Consider the following 11,808-nt stretch of genomic DNA (forward strand, 5'->3'; position numbering starts at 1 on the left):
TGCTTCTAGGATCGGAGAAGCTTGGCCAAATATGCTAAAATATTTGTCTTTCATAAAAGACAAAGAAGTTAGAATGAAAAGGAACCACAAAGGAATCTTCGACTTTGCATTATTATTTATTAATAATATCAACGGGTCTCTCCTTAAAATTAGATATTTTATGTACTTTTCTAAAATTGATATAATTTTAATTGTTGGCACCCATATTACAAGAAGCTTGAGTGGTGAACTTGGTTAAAAATTGAGTTATTTAACAAGAGGAATAGAGATCAATTTTCACTTAATACAATTTTTTTCTCATTTTTTTATTGGTGCACTTATGTACTAAAAATCCTAGATCGCCTCTGCCTACGTCGTTTGATTTTGTAATTTTTGCTAGCACAAAAGTTTTATGCCAAAACTCTTTGGCAATAAATTTGACATATGCAACTGTCTGCAGTGTGTAATGTAATTTTTTTTTTTCTTTAGTAGGAGGTGTATTTCTAGCATGTACGTTATAATACATTTAGATGTCTCTACAATCTGAGAGGTTTTCCAAAAATTAATATTTTGGGAGACCAATAACGTACTCTTACGATCAGTTGGCCAATAGATTGAGTTTAATAATATGTCATCTATTTCTTAAAAAGAGAAAAAAAAGCTCTTGAGCGGATTTGTAAATGGATGTGTACTTTAATGTATTCTTCGCCTACTTAAATATAAAAAATATTTTTCTGAATTAACTGCGTTAAGAGTTAAAAGAGTATTTTTTGTTTTGGAGTTGTTAATTAGAAGTTGACGATACTAGTCAGAGCGCACCCGGCAGCTTCTTTCTTCTCCATCAGCTAGTTGCGTCACAAATATAAACTTGACAGATCAGAGAAAACATTAGCATAATATTATCAAAAGCATATTTTATATAAAACAAATTAAAGAGAGAGCGGTACGTTCCTAGGAATGAACGAACAAAGAATTAACAAGTATCTTGAATGCAATGCACCTGAAATGGACGTAGTTTAGAGGTTTTAAACTCTAAGTAATCCTTAATTTATTGATAGTAACGTATGATATTAAGGTTGACGGCAGCTAGAGAACGCGATGAACGTGGACCAATCAAGAAATGACTAATCTAACGCGCTTAATCTTTCTTCATAATTTGGTAATAACAGGTATTAAACTTAAGCATGACTCTATTAGAATATAACCGATGTATAAGCATGCCAGAAAAATACAGATATCAGTCAAGCTGTATTCCCATCACTGGAGGAGGGGTCAATCAAACAAAAAGACTGAATGTTTTATTTTTATTACAGTGAACTCAGGTCAGCTTGCACATATGAGTCGCCTTTTTGCTATTTTTCACTAGCACCTTTTTACTATCTTTTACTACCACAAGTATCGAATAATTATGTCTACGAATATTTAGACGGATGAAAAGAAACATCTAGCATATTTTATTTCCGATGAATTTTAAACTCTGATCTTTTATGGTTTTCACCGATAGTTAATTGGGTCATACTTTTACTTAATGAGAATAAAAAAGTCACTATTGGTACACAGTTTGAAGGTTTATGTGGAATGCCGAGATGGAATTGATTTTTAATGTAGTAGACTAGTCAGACAATCAAGCTTGGACGTACGTAATACAAATGAAAATGAAAATGAATATTGAAAGGAGTGATGCACAGAAGATTGAGTGTATTATTGTGCCATTAGCGTTCTTGGCTTTGATGTACTTTGAAGCAACCATCTCTTTAATAGCCATGTCTTTGTTCAACGACAGCGACCTTTTAAATTTAATTTTGGTCATCTCTCGTCGCAAGCTGCCACGCAGTGGCGGAGCCACCTTATATGGAGGGGTGTCACCCCTTCGCGGGAAAAATACACAGTGTAGGTAAGTAAAAAAATAAATTATATGTATATACAATATGTATTAACTCCCCTTAATTTTTTGATATGTTTACTTTTATATATTTTGACACTCGTTAACGAAAATTCTGGCTCCGCCACTGCTGTCACGATTATACTATCTTTTATAATCATATATTGATATACTTGACTAATACATTCTTTATCTTTCCTTATTAGAGTATCATTTAGGTGGGATCTCAATTCTCATTTTATCTTGAATCTGGAGCAATGCAGACGTAAAAATATTTCAATTTTCAGTGACATTATATTCAAATTTTGGGATCATGAAATTACATTTATAACTATATACAAATGGTATCCAAGCACCTCAATGCTGAAAACTGAAGTCACCTCTTTCTTTCCAGAGATGCCTAGTCCTTGGTGAAATTTGATCCAATAAGAGAAGAAAATAGAGTTTCACGTATGTTTGTGATTTTGACATGTACTGTACATTACATGGAATAGGAATATCATGTCTAAATATTCTGAACTATATTTTACTTCTAATGATTATGTTAATTATGTTGTGTAACGATAAGATGCAGGGACGTTTATTACAAGTCATCGAACTGACGAATTCCTTTACATGCAAATATTTGCACGAAGCAAAACTTAAGTTACAGCTTATTACAAGTCATTTCATGGGAGACACAATCTCCCGAATTCCTTTATTGCAGCACTCCAATTAACCCCAGACGCATCATTAACAAGTTTAGAATTCAAGATCATGTTCCAGATTCGAGTCAAATTGACCCTTCTTCACTCGTTCAATATATTTGTTGGATGAGCAAGCTCTCGCACATGCATCTATAAGCCCCGCGTATAACCATCTTATATACTATGATATTTTGTCTTAATTCGAACACCACCTACAAAATTAAGAATTAAGCCAGGAGGTTGACAAGAAAGGCGATCATCATTCCTTCGACTTCTTCTAGGTCATTAATATCGTATTTCTTTTAAAGTTTCCATACCATCTGTACTTTATCCATACATTGTATTCTCACGTTATCTATGGCAGTTTTTATTAGAAAAAAAAAGGAAATTGTACTTTGTAGTTAAGACTAATGCCTTTCCACACGACAGTCAAAGGACACCAGTTTACAGGAAGAGTGCTCGGATTAACAGGGAGGCGGCCAGTGGCGATCTATATCCACGCAGGATTCTTCAATGGAGTAACAACAGCTTTCACCTGTAAGTAGTTGCTAAGGCTGTAAATTCCCTTTTCCCTGCCCATGCCACTCATCTTGTACCCTCCAAAAGGAATCCCAGCATCAAATACATCATAGCAGTTAACCCACACAGTTCCAGCTCTTAGTCCTCTGGTCAAGGTGTTTGCTGTGTCGATGTTCTTTGTGAATACTCCTGCTGCTAGACCATAGCGCGTGTTGTTTGCTCTCTTTATCACTTCGCCAATATCCCTGGAACAAAGTCGGTCAGAGAACATTTAACATGAGATTGCTTTCCTTAAACCTTCTCATATCACAGAAGAACTAAAATGTTTTATCCTTAATTAAACATAGACCAGACGTTCCATCACGTCCATCATTTAGACCTAACTTGAGGCATAGACCCCAAATATAAGCTAGACTCTCAAAAGTTTTTTCCCTGGTTATTGGAAAAATTCACACCATTTGCCTACGTCAGTTAGAGAAGAGCCAGCGATGAATAATTGTTTGCTTAGCAAAGTTAAACACCTAGTAGGAAAACACTAGAAAGTTTAGGTTGAGCAGAACAGTAACCAGTAAAAGATAGAAAAATGTGCTCAAAGTGAAGCTTATTTCTAATTTATCTGTTTTTTGCAACAATAGAGAGCAAAGTTATGAATAGTCCTTTTGCCACAAAAGGTTCATAGCATAACTTACTTGAATTTGAAGACACACTGCACTGGGCCAAAAATCTCATCCTGTGCTATCAACATGTCCTCCTGATTCAACCAAATGTCAAGGATCGCGTTAAACTTTTTGGAGGGAACTTTCAGAGAAATTGTTTGAGCAATTCAGAGATGGAGGAAAACAAGCATATACCTTCACATTTGAGAATACAGTGGGCTGAATAAAGTAGCCTTTGGAGCCAAATCTATCACCACCACATTCAAGGGTAGCAGAGCTGTCACGGCCTGATCTTATGTACCGAAGAATCTTCTGGAATTGCTCCGAGTCGATCTATAATGTTTATTAGATATGAGATTAGCTTCAGAATGTGAAACTTCAAGTTATATACTATGTCCTTCACTAAATTTTGTCACTTAGGAAACAGATAATTCAGAAAATCTTTCATGGAAGTAGACATTTTAGATTCCTTGCACTTCAATAGCTCATTACCAAATAGAATTGTCGCATGACATAACATAAGAGAGCCTCTTGGGAAGACGATTTTTCACTTAATGATGGAGGAAGTCAGACAACATACCACGCGGTAGTGTGATGAAATTGGGAATATAACAGATTCTTTACAAATTAGTTTAGGGTCCAGCTTTAGGTTGGTATTTTTTCAGGGACAGAAGATCAGGAAGAAATGCAGAGAAATGTCAAATGTGAAAGTTTCTAGTTATGCAAGCAACTTACATAAACAGAATGGGACGGCAGGAGAGAGTACCTGAGGACCTTGCTCAACACCTTTCTTGAAGGGATCGCCAACTACACGTCTCATTGCACGTGTCTTTGCCTTCTCTATGAATTCATCATATACTCGCTCATGTACATAGGTACGAGAACCAGCACAGCAACATTGGCCCTACAAACAGAAATAACTTCAGTCATGCACTCAATTATGAGTACTTAATTTTAGAAGAATCTGCCAGACCTGATTAAAGAAGAGTGCAAAATGTGCTAGCTCAACGGCATGATCAATGTCAGCATCCTCGCATATAATGAAAGGTGATTTCCCTCCTAGTTCGAGGGTAACTGGTTTCAGATTGCTTTTGGCAGCCAGTTCAAGTACTGTTTTTCCAGTTTCTGTTGATCCAGTGAAAGCAAGCTGCAAGAATGAAATGGAAAAATTTAATGGGGGTCAAATTGCCAATCAAATATGCATTACATATTATCCAAATAAAATTTAGGTCAGAGCTCCGTCGTTCTGCAGTTCATTGATAAACGAAGCTCTCTCTTTATCATCTCGTGCTAGATGAGCACAGATTCCCCAGAAAGAGGTTCATCTTCCTTATTTGCTTGATCATTGGCATTTGTGAAACCAGCCTTAACATCATGGGAAAGACGGAAAGATGGTTGCTGCTTCTGTCTGAATTCGACATCACGTATGTAACCCAGAAGGAAGTTTTAAGTCACCTTCGGGCTTTCTTATCCAGGAAAATACGTCGTTGCAGAAACAGAACCCTAACTATAACATAGACTAGTTATTCTCAAGTTGAGCTGTTTTAGTTATAACATTCGCTTTGGTAATACCAGTTATTGTCAACCCCCACCTCAACAAGTTAATCTGGAATAAACTATGTAACGCATTTAGTCCTCTTGGCCCATAAGGATCCGACCATTACCCTAAGCGTAAAGTTCCAACGATATAATCCACCAATCACTCTTTCTTGCACAAGTGTGACGGATTGTTAATCCTCCCCATAAAGGTCACAAGTGAGAGACCTCGAGAACTCATCTTATAAGCAAATTACTGCAAATGCTATATTCACCCTGACCCGACTACAATATTATTGTAAGTTGTAATTAGCTTACAACACCGTCACTACATGGTGGCTTCATAATTGAGAAGCACTAGCTGCTCTAACAGTGAAAACAGAAACTATGCTACTGATGCACCAAAGTGGAAATGTGTCATTAGGTAAAATTCATCCACCAAATCATTCATATATAAATATTGTAATCACAAGTTCAAAAAACGGCACTTAATTCATAACAGAGAAGAGTTTTTATTTTTGAGAAGAAAACAAAGAAGAGAAGAGTTTCTCATAGACCTTGTCCACATCCATATGACTAGCAAGTGCTGCACCAGCAGTTGGTCCAAAACCAGAAACAATATTTAGAACACCTGGAGGAAGACCAGCCTGTTAAAAGTCAAAAACAATATGTCAGATACATGTAGTGAAGAGTCGCTTAATTTTGCAATAGGAACAGGACATCTTTTCAAGTTATTTGTCCAGTTCAAACATCTTGAATGGAAGCAGGCTCGTCTAAAGCAGGAGCAATAACTTTCCTAAGCGATTGCAGAGAAATTTATGCAATGCAGCAGCTTGTGCCTCAGCACAATATACTGTACATAAACCAACCTCGTGGAATAAGTTTGCAACATAAAGAGCAGTCAGTGGAGTTTGCTCTGCAGTCTTCAGGACAATAGTGTTACCGCAAGCTAGGGCAGGCCCAACTTTCCAGGCAAACATAAGAAGGGGAAAGTTCCATGGAATTATTTGACCAGCAACACCAATCGGTTCATGTAAAGTTTGCACATGGTGTGGCCCATCAGCTGGAACGGTTAGACCATGGATTTTATCTGCCCAACCTATGTTTTTTCATGAAAGCAAATTTTTAAAAGATTTGTACATACACACGAAAGCTTGACAGTATGAACAACTAGCCAGAGCATATATTCCGTGTCTTAAAAGTGTCATTACCAGCATAATATCGAAATAATCGCACAAAAGAAGGTACTTCAGCTTGTGCAGCCTGCAAATATGGTTTGCCATTATCCCATGTTTCTAAAGCTGCAAGCTCATCATTGTGTTTCTCCACCAAATCAGCAAACTTAAACATTATCTTTGACCTTTCCTGAAGAAACACCCCCACAGAGATTAGGAATTTTATACAATAGCAAAAAGACTTCTAGAGACTGACAGTTAACAAATTGGAGTAGCATCAAAGCAGAAGACATAGTAAAGATAAAGATATCAAGCTTTTACATAAGCACTCATTTTGGGCCAAGGTCCCTCATCAAATGCCTTGCGAGCAGCAGCCACAGCGCGATTAATATCTTCAGCATCACCTTCAGCAACATTTGCAATGACTTCCTCAGTTCTTGGATCCAAAGTTGGGAATGTTTTTCCTACAAAAAACATATATCCAATTTTTATTTCCAGCAGCATAGCAACTAATAAAAAAGAGAAGAAGAATTAACCCAAATAGCTGCCTACCTAACTGCTTAAATTAAAAATAGCCGTTGGAGGTATAATATATGCATAATTTATATATTATATATATAATAATTGTGTATAATCAATGTATAAACTATATATATGGCTAGAAAAAGTAAACAATGAATATGGCCGGCCATTTGTGTAAAGGTCCCATAAAAGAACTAACGAGTTGGAAATGGTACCGAATAATTACCAGATGCAGAATCAACGAATTGGCCATTGATTAGAAGCTTAGTGAAACTAACTTGAACAGGTGGAGTGGTTACTTCTTCAACTGCAGCAGCAGTACTAAACCTGTTGATGTGCCTTGCCACACCATTGCTCCTTCCTGCTGATTTCAGTTAATTAAAAACCATAAACTTTTGTACTGACTAGCATAAATCAAATATGTGCGCAACTAATTATTGTAGTATACTCCAATTGGAAAAGTTTTATTATGCATCAATTTCATAACATACATATAGAAACAATCATGTAAATTGTGCTCTAGATGCTTTAACAGATATAGGGTGACCACCAAAGATGTGGTGCAGTGGATGGGACTGCTCCTCCGTTAACCAGAGGTGTGTCCTGGATATGAAAAAATTCTTGGCAGGGAGAGCTATCCCGAATGGAGCCCTACCCGGTGCGAAGACGGATATAGTCGGGCTCCAATGCAGGTACCGGACACCCAGTGGAAAAATTGATATAGAGTGTGCCCACAAGCCTCTTCTGCATTAAATTTCATGGTAGATTGAAAAACTAGGATAAAACATTTAAAATTTCCTGACCCCTAAAAGTAGAAACCAAGACATACAAAAATAACCTGAGACAGGAAAAACCGAAGAATTTAAACAGAAGTAGCAGTCCATTAAATACCATGGATACCCTTTTAGGCTTTAATCTATTCAAGATCCCAGCAATAAAAACTTACCTGAGACTGCAACAAAGCATGTAACATTAATTGGTCTAACACACAAAAAAGTACATATACCCCAAGAAGGCAAGAACAACCCTTCTTTCCCTTTTAGAGTTTTAAAAAGGTATTCGGACAACTTGACCATCATCATCAAATATACAAATCTAAAAGAAGAAGAAAAAGAAAAGCTTGCAAATAATACAGATTAACAAAGAGAGAGAAAAGAAAAAGAGCTAGCAACCTAGAGGAGCAGAAGCAGAAGGAAAATGGAGAGAACGAGAGAGCAAAGAAGAAAGTCTTCGAGTTGCCATAGCCTTGAACTTGGTGTCTTAAGTTTCCCAACTTCTTGAATTTTGCTTATATTAATGGGGAGTTTGAAGATAGGGAGATAAAGATTAATGAGTAAGTAGTAGGTGCTAAGTGCCAAATGACCTTTTGTCTCTTTAGGCCTCATGCTTTTTCTTTTCTTTTCTGCCTTGTTTCTCTCTCTTTCAAAATTATTATACCAATAATTCTATTATTAATTAAAGTGCACTTCTTTTTTGGTACGTTAAAACATTTTGTTTGATGGTCTCTCACTACTCAACAAAAATTGACCCATTTTCTTTTCTGTTATCGTCCTTATGCTTTGGTTATTTATTCCTAAAAAAGGATAGGCATATTCTTTTGTGAGTGGTTAAAGGAGTTTTCATTTTTGTAGTTACTACTGTGGTGTCTCATTTAAGGGTAATTAGTTTCTTAAAACGTAATTAGGTATTTTTTTTTCTTTAAATAAAAATCACCAAGGTGACTGGTTTTTCTTTTAAACTAGAAAAAATTAGAAATAATATTATGAGAGAAATAAGACATTCAATTCAATCCAATAAATTTGAATATATCATCATTTCTGTATGAACATTAAGATTGAATACACCTAGAAGTAACCTTGAGTTCGTGGAAGAACTACCCATCGTAAGTGAGAAGAAGAATTCAAAAACTAATAAAAGATAGAAAGACTACTATAGAGATAGATTTTTCGTATTTTTTCCTAAAAAGTGTCCTAAATGAGTGTATATATGCTGTAAGATTTTAATTAAGTTGGTTATGTTTCTCTAAAGACGTTGTTGAACAATGTTTTCAACATAATCAGGTGCATTACCAAACAATTCCTCATTAGGCTTTGTAGCCTTTAGCCCTTTACGTATTGCATAAGCGTATGGTACTAATTAGGGATGTACAAATAAAACTGACAAACTGCACCAATCCGATAATTCGAATCAAATCGAGAAAAAAAAACCCGACTATGATTTGGTGTTGGAAAAAATAACCCGACCATATTTGGTTTGGTTTGGTTTAATTAAAAAAAGTTAAACTGAACCAAACCAACCCGACATTATATGTATATAAGTTTTAAATATTAATACATAAAAATATTTATTGTAGTGTAGATTATAAATATTTCTTAAGTTTTTTCATAGTTTTATATTTTAACGTATTATTTCAAACTTGAACTTATAATTTTTGGATGCTCCAATAAGTTTTATAGTCCATAAATGTTAGTAACTCAAATAAATTCTAAACCAAAATCAAATCAGTTCTAATGCTAATAAAAGATATTCAATTCAATTATAATATGAATGAAAATAGTGTTATATATCTATTTTTTAATTTTTTCATGGTTTCGATAAAATGTATAACTTATTTTAATTTCAGTGGTTAGTCATGTAAATAATAGTACTTATTAATCATAATCTTAAATTATGTTTGTTTTCATTATGGCTTATTAATAATATTTATTTTATGCGATTTTATTATCCTTATTGTTGAATATTTTAGTACAATGCCATGGCTCATCTCATAGTTATGTTATTTTATTGAAAAACACCTTATATAGTTATGTCTTATTAGGATTAAAGAAATATTTAGAGCATGATTTTTAGGTTTTGTGTTATGAAGACTTTAAGGGAAAAAAAAACCGAAAAATCCGAAAAATCGAGATAAAAAATTCGACTTTTATTAATTTGGTTTGAAATTTAAATTTAATAATCAAATACAATTAGTTTGATTTGGTAATTAGAAAATTTGAATCAATCCGACTTGTAGTAGTAATTTTGTTTAGTAGCGAGGGAAATCAAAATTGGCACGCTCCTTTGAAGCTCCACAAGTACTAAAAGTTGGCTGACACGTGCCCTCTAAAATCACTCCGAATATTAAAAAAACTGAAAAAAGATCCAAATTTATCATTAAATTTTAAAAAATAATTTAAATTTGTTGTTCATAATTGCAGTCAAATGTATCTCTGTCTTTACAAATTGGACCAAATATATTTTTATTCACTAACAATTAATTATTAAGGATTAATTAATCTCTATTTAGTTTGATGAGTGCTAATGAGTAATGACTGAAAAAAAATTCAAATTTTTCCTTTTTCTCTTTGCTAGCCTCTAGATGCAATAAAATAATAGATGTTTGAAGTATTTAAACTAGTGTTTGGCCATAGATTTTTAAATTTATTCTGAAACATCTTATTTGAATGAAGTTTGGTTTGAAGATGAAAATGTGTTTGGACATCTATTTTGGGTGAAGTTTGGTTTGAAAAAATATGAAACATGACTTATACCCACAAGCTCTAAAAACTATCACAAATACACAATAATGCCATTATCAATAACATTCATTATATTATCGCAAACCATAGTCCTGAACATAAATAAATTTGATACAAAATTATCATTTTTATAATAAACTACATGATACACTATCAGATGACCGAGAAAACAAAGCAACAACGTTACAAAATAATAAATGGTGGACTCTTTTATAAAATATAAAAGTTTGGAGTAATTTTTAAAAAATATAATAGTGATATTTTGGGATTTGGGATTTGGCCAAAATATAGGTAAAATTTATGATCAAATATGTGTTTGTCAAATAAAACCCAAGTTTATTTTGACAAAATCAATCGGTGAGTATCTATATCCCTACGGGGACATCCGATAAAATCGGCGATTATCCAAAAATCTAAGGATATTTTAAAGAAACACTCACTTTTGAATTGTGAACTTTAGACCTATCGTATTAAACCTTATCTGAACTAATCATGACCATATATACTTTCATATTGGTAGTTGTATGAAACTGACGTTCTAGACTTTTTGGTTGTCGGCTTTTTATGTGAATTTCAGTTACATGCTATGATAATTTTTAAATTTCTTCTTAATTAAAAGTGTATACCGTCAAAATTGAGTTTGTTATTCGTATGACTAATCGAGATTAGAACATGATGGTCTGAGGTTCATCATTGTAATATCGAGCCATGATGTGAATTTAAGTTGTCGAGCTCGAGCCCCAGAGACCGATCAAGATCGAGATCGGCCAAGACCGAGCTCGATACCCAGAGACCAATCAAGATCGAGATCGGCCAAGATCGAGATCGAACCAAGAAACAAAACAGCCGTTATAATGGCAATTAGGGGGAGAATCTCGGCGGAAATCACAGCGCAAATCAAGGAGAGACAAATTAATTAATCTATCATGAGAGACAAATCAATTTGAAGGTGATAAAACTTGAAGGCTTAGGCTAACTAATTCATTCGCTTTGCATTCATTTCTTTTACAGCTAATTTCGATATTCATTTACTTATTTTTCCCAATTTATACCAAGTTATACCATGTATCCTTAAAACTACGTATAAATTCAATTGTTATCCGTTTTTCGGGTAAACAGTTTGGCGCCCACCGTGGGGCTAAGGATAATAGTGGTTATTTGATACGAATCTCTGTAAAATGCACTATTTTATACTTGCTCTTGGAAGTATCTTTGATTTCAGGCTAAAAATGACAAACTCTCAATCAATGGCCCTACCTATCGACAACGAATCTGGCCATCTAGGTGAGAATAACAACGTAACGCCTGAGGATGAAAGGCCACTCGTTGATCTCG

General features: G+C 34.5%; 1 protein-coding gene across 2 annotated transcripts; it reads right to left on the reverse strand.

The window, feature by feature from the left end:
• Positions 1–2,787: 2,787 nt before the first annotated feature.
• LOC107783944 (benzaldehyde dehydrogenase, mitochondrial) lies at positions 2,788–8,297 on the reverse strand. 2 transcript variants are annotated; one of them, XM_016604970.2, is made up of 11 exons: positions 8,128–8,297; positions 7,182–7,316; positions 6,755–6,897; positions 6,470–6,623; positions 6,128–6,357; positions 5,816–5,905; positions 4,696–4,869; positions 4,489–4,626; positions 3,918–4,055; positions 3,756–3,817; positions 2,788–3,311 (listed from the first exon to the last, which is right to left on the reverse strand). In XM_016604970.2, the coding sequence occupies exons 1-11, from the start codon at positions 8,195–8,197 to the stop codon at positions 3,038–3,040; spliced, it is 1,608 nt and encodes a 535-aa protein (XP_016460456.1). In that variant the 5' UTR covers positions 8,198–8,297; the 3' UTR covers positions 2,788–3,037. The 2 variants fall into 2 exon arrangements, with proteins under 2 accessions (XP_016460456.1, XP_016460455.1); XM_016604969.2 differs by having other exon boundaries at positions 7,182–7,319; positions 8,128–8,282.
• Positions 8,298–11,808: the final 3,511 nt, after the last annotated feature.

The sequence above is a fragment of the Nicotiana tabacum genome, chromosome 4, assembly GCF_000715075.1.
Source record: "Nicotiana tabacum cultivar K326 chromosome 4, ASM71507v2, whole genome shotgun sequence".
NCBI lineage: Eukaryota > Viridiplantae > Streptophyta > Magnoliopsida > Solanales > Solanaceae > Nicotiana > Nicotiana tabacum.

Excerpts from the sequence above, each read along its gene's own strand:
- LOC107783944 (XM_016604969.2), bottom strand. The coding sequence starts at position 8,197 with ATGGCAACTCGAAGACTTTCTTCTTTGCTCTCTCGTTCTCTCCATTTT. Across the intron at positions 7,320-8,127 it reads TTCTGCTTCTGCTCCTCTAG|CAGGAAGGAGCAATGGTGTG; the intron begins GTTGCTAGCTCT and ends AACTGAAATCAG. Across the intron at positions 3,312-3,755 it reads CAGTGTGTCTTCAAATTCAA|GGATATTGGCGAAGTGATAA; the intron begins GTAAGTTATGCT and ends ACTTTGTTCCAG.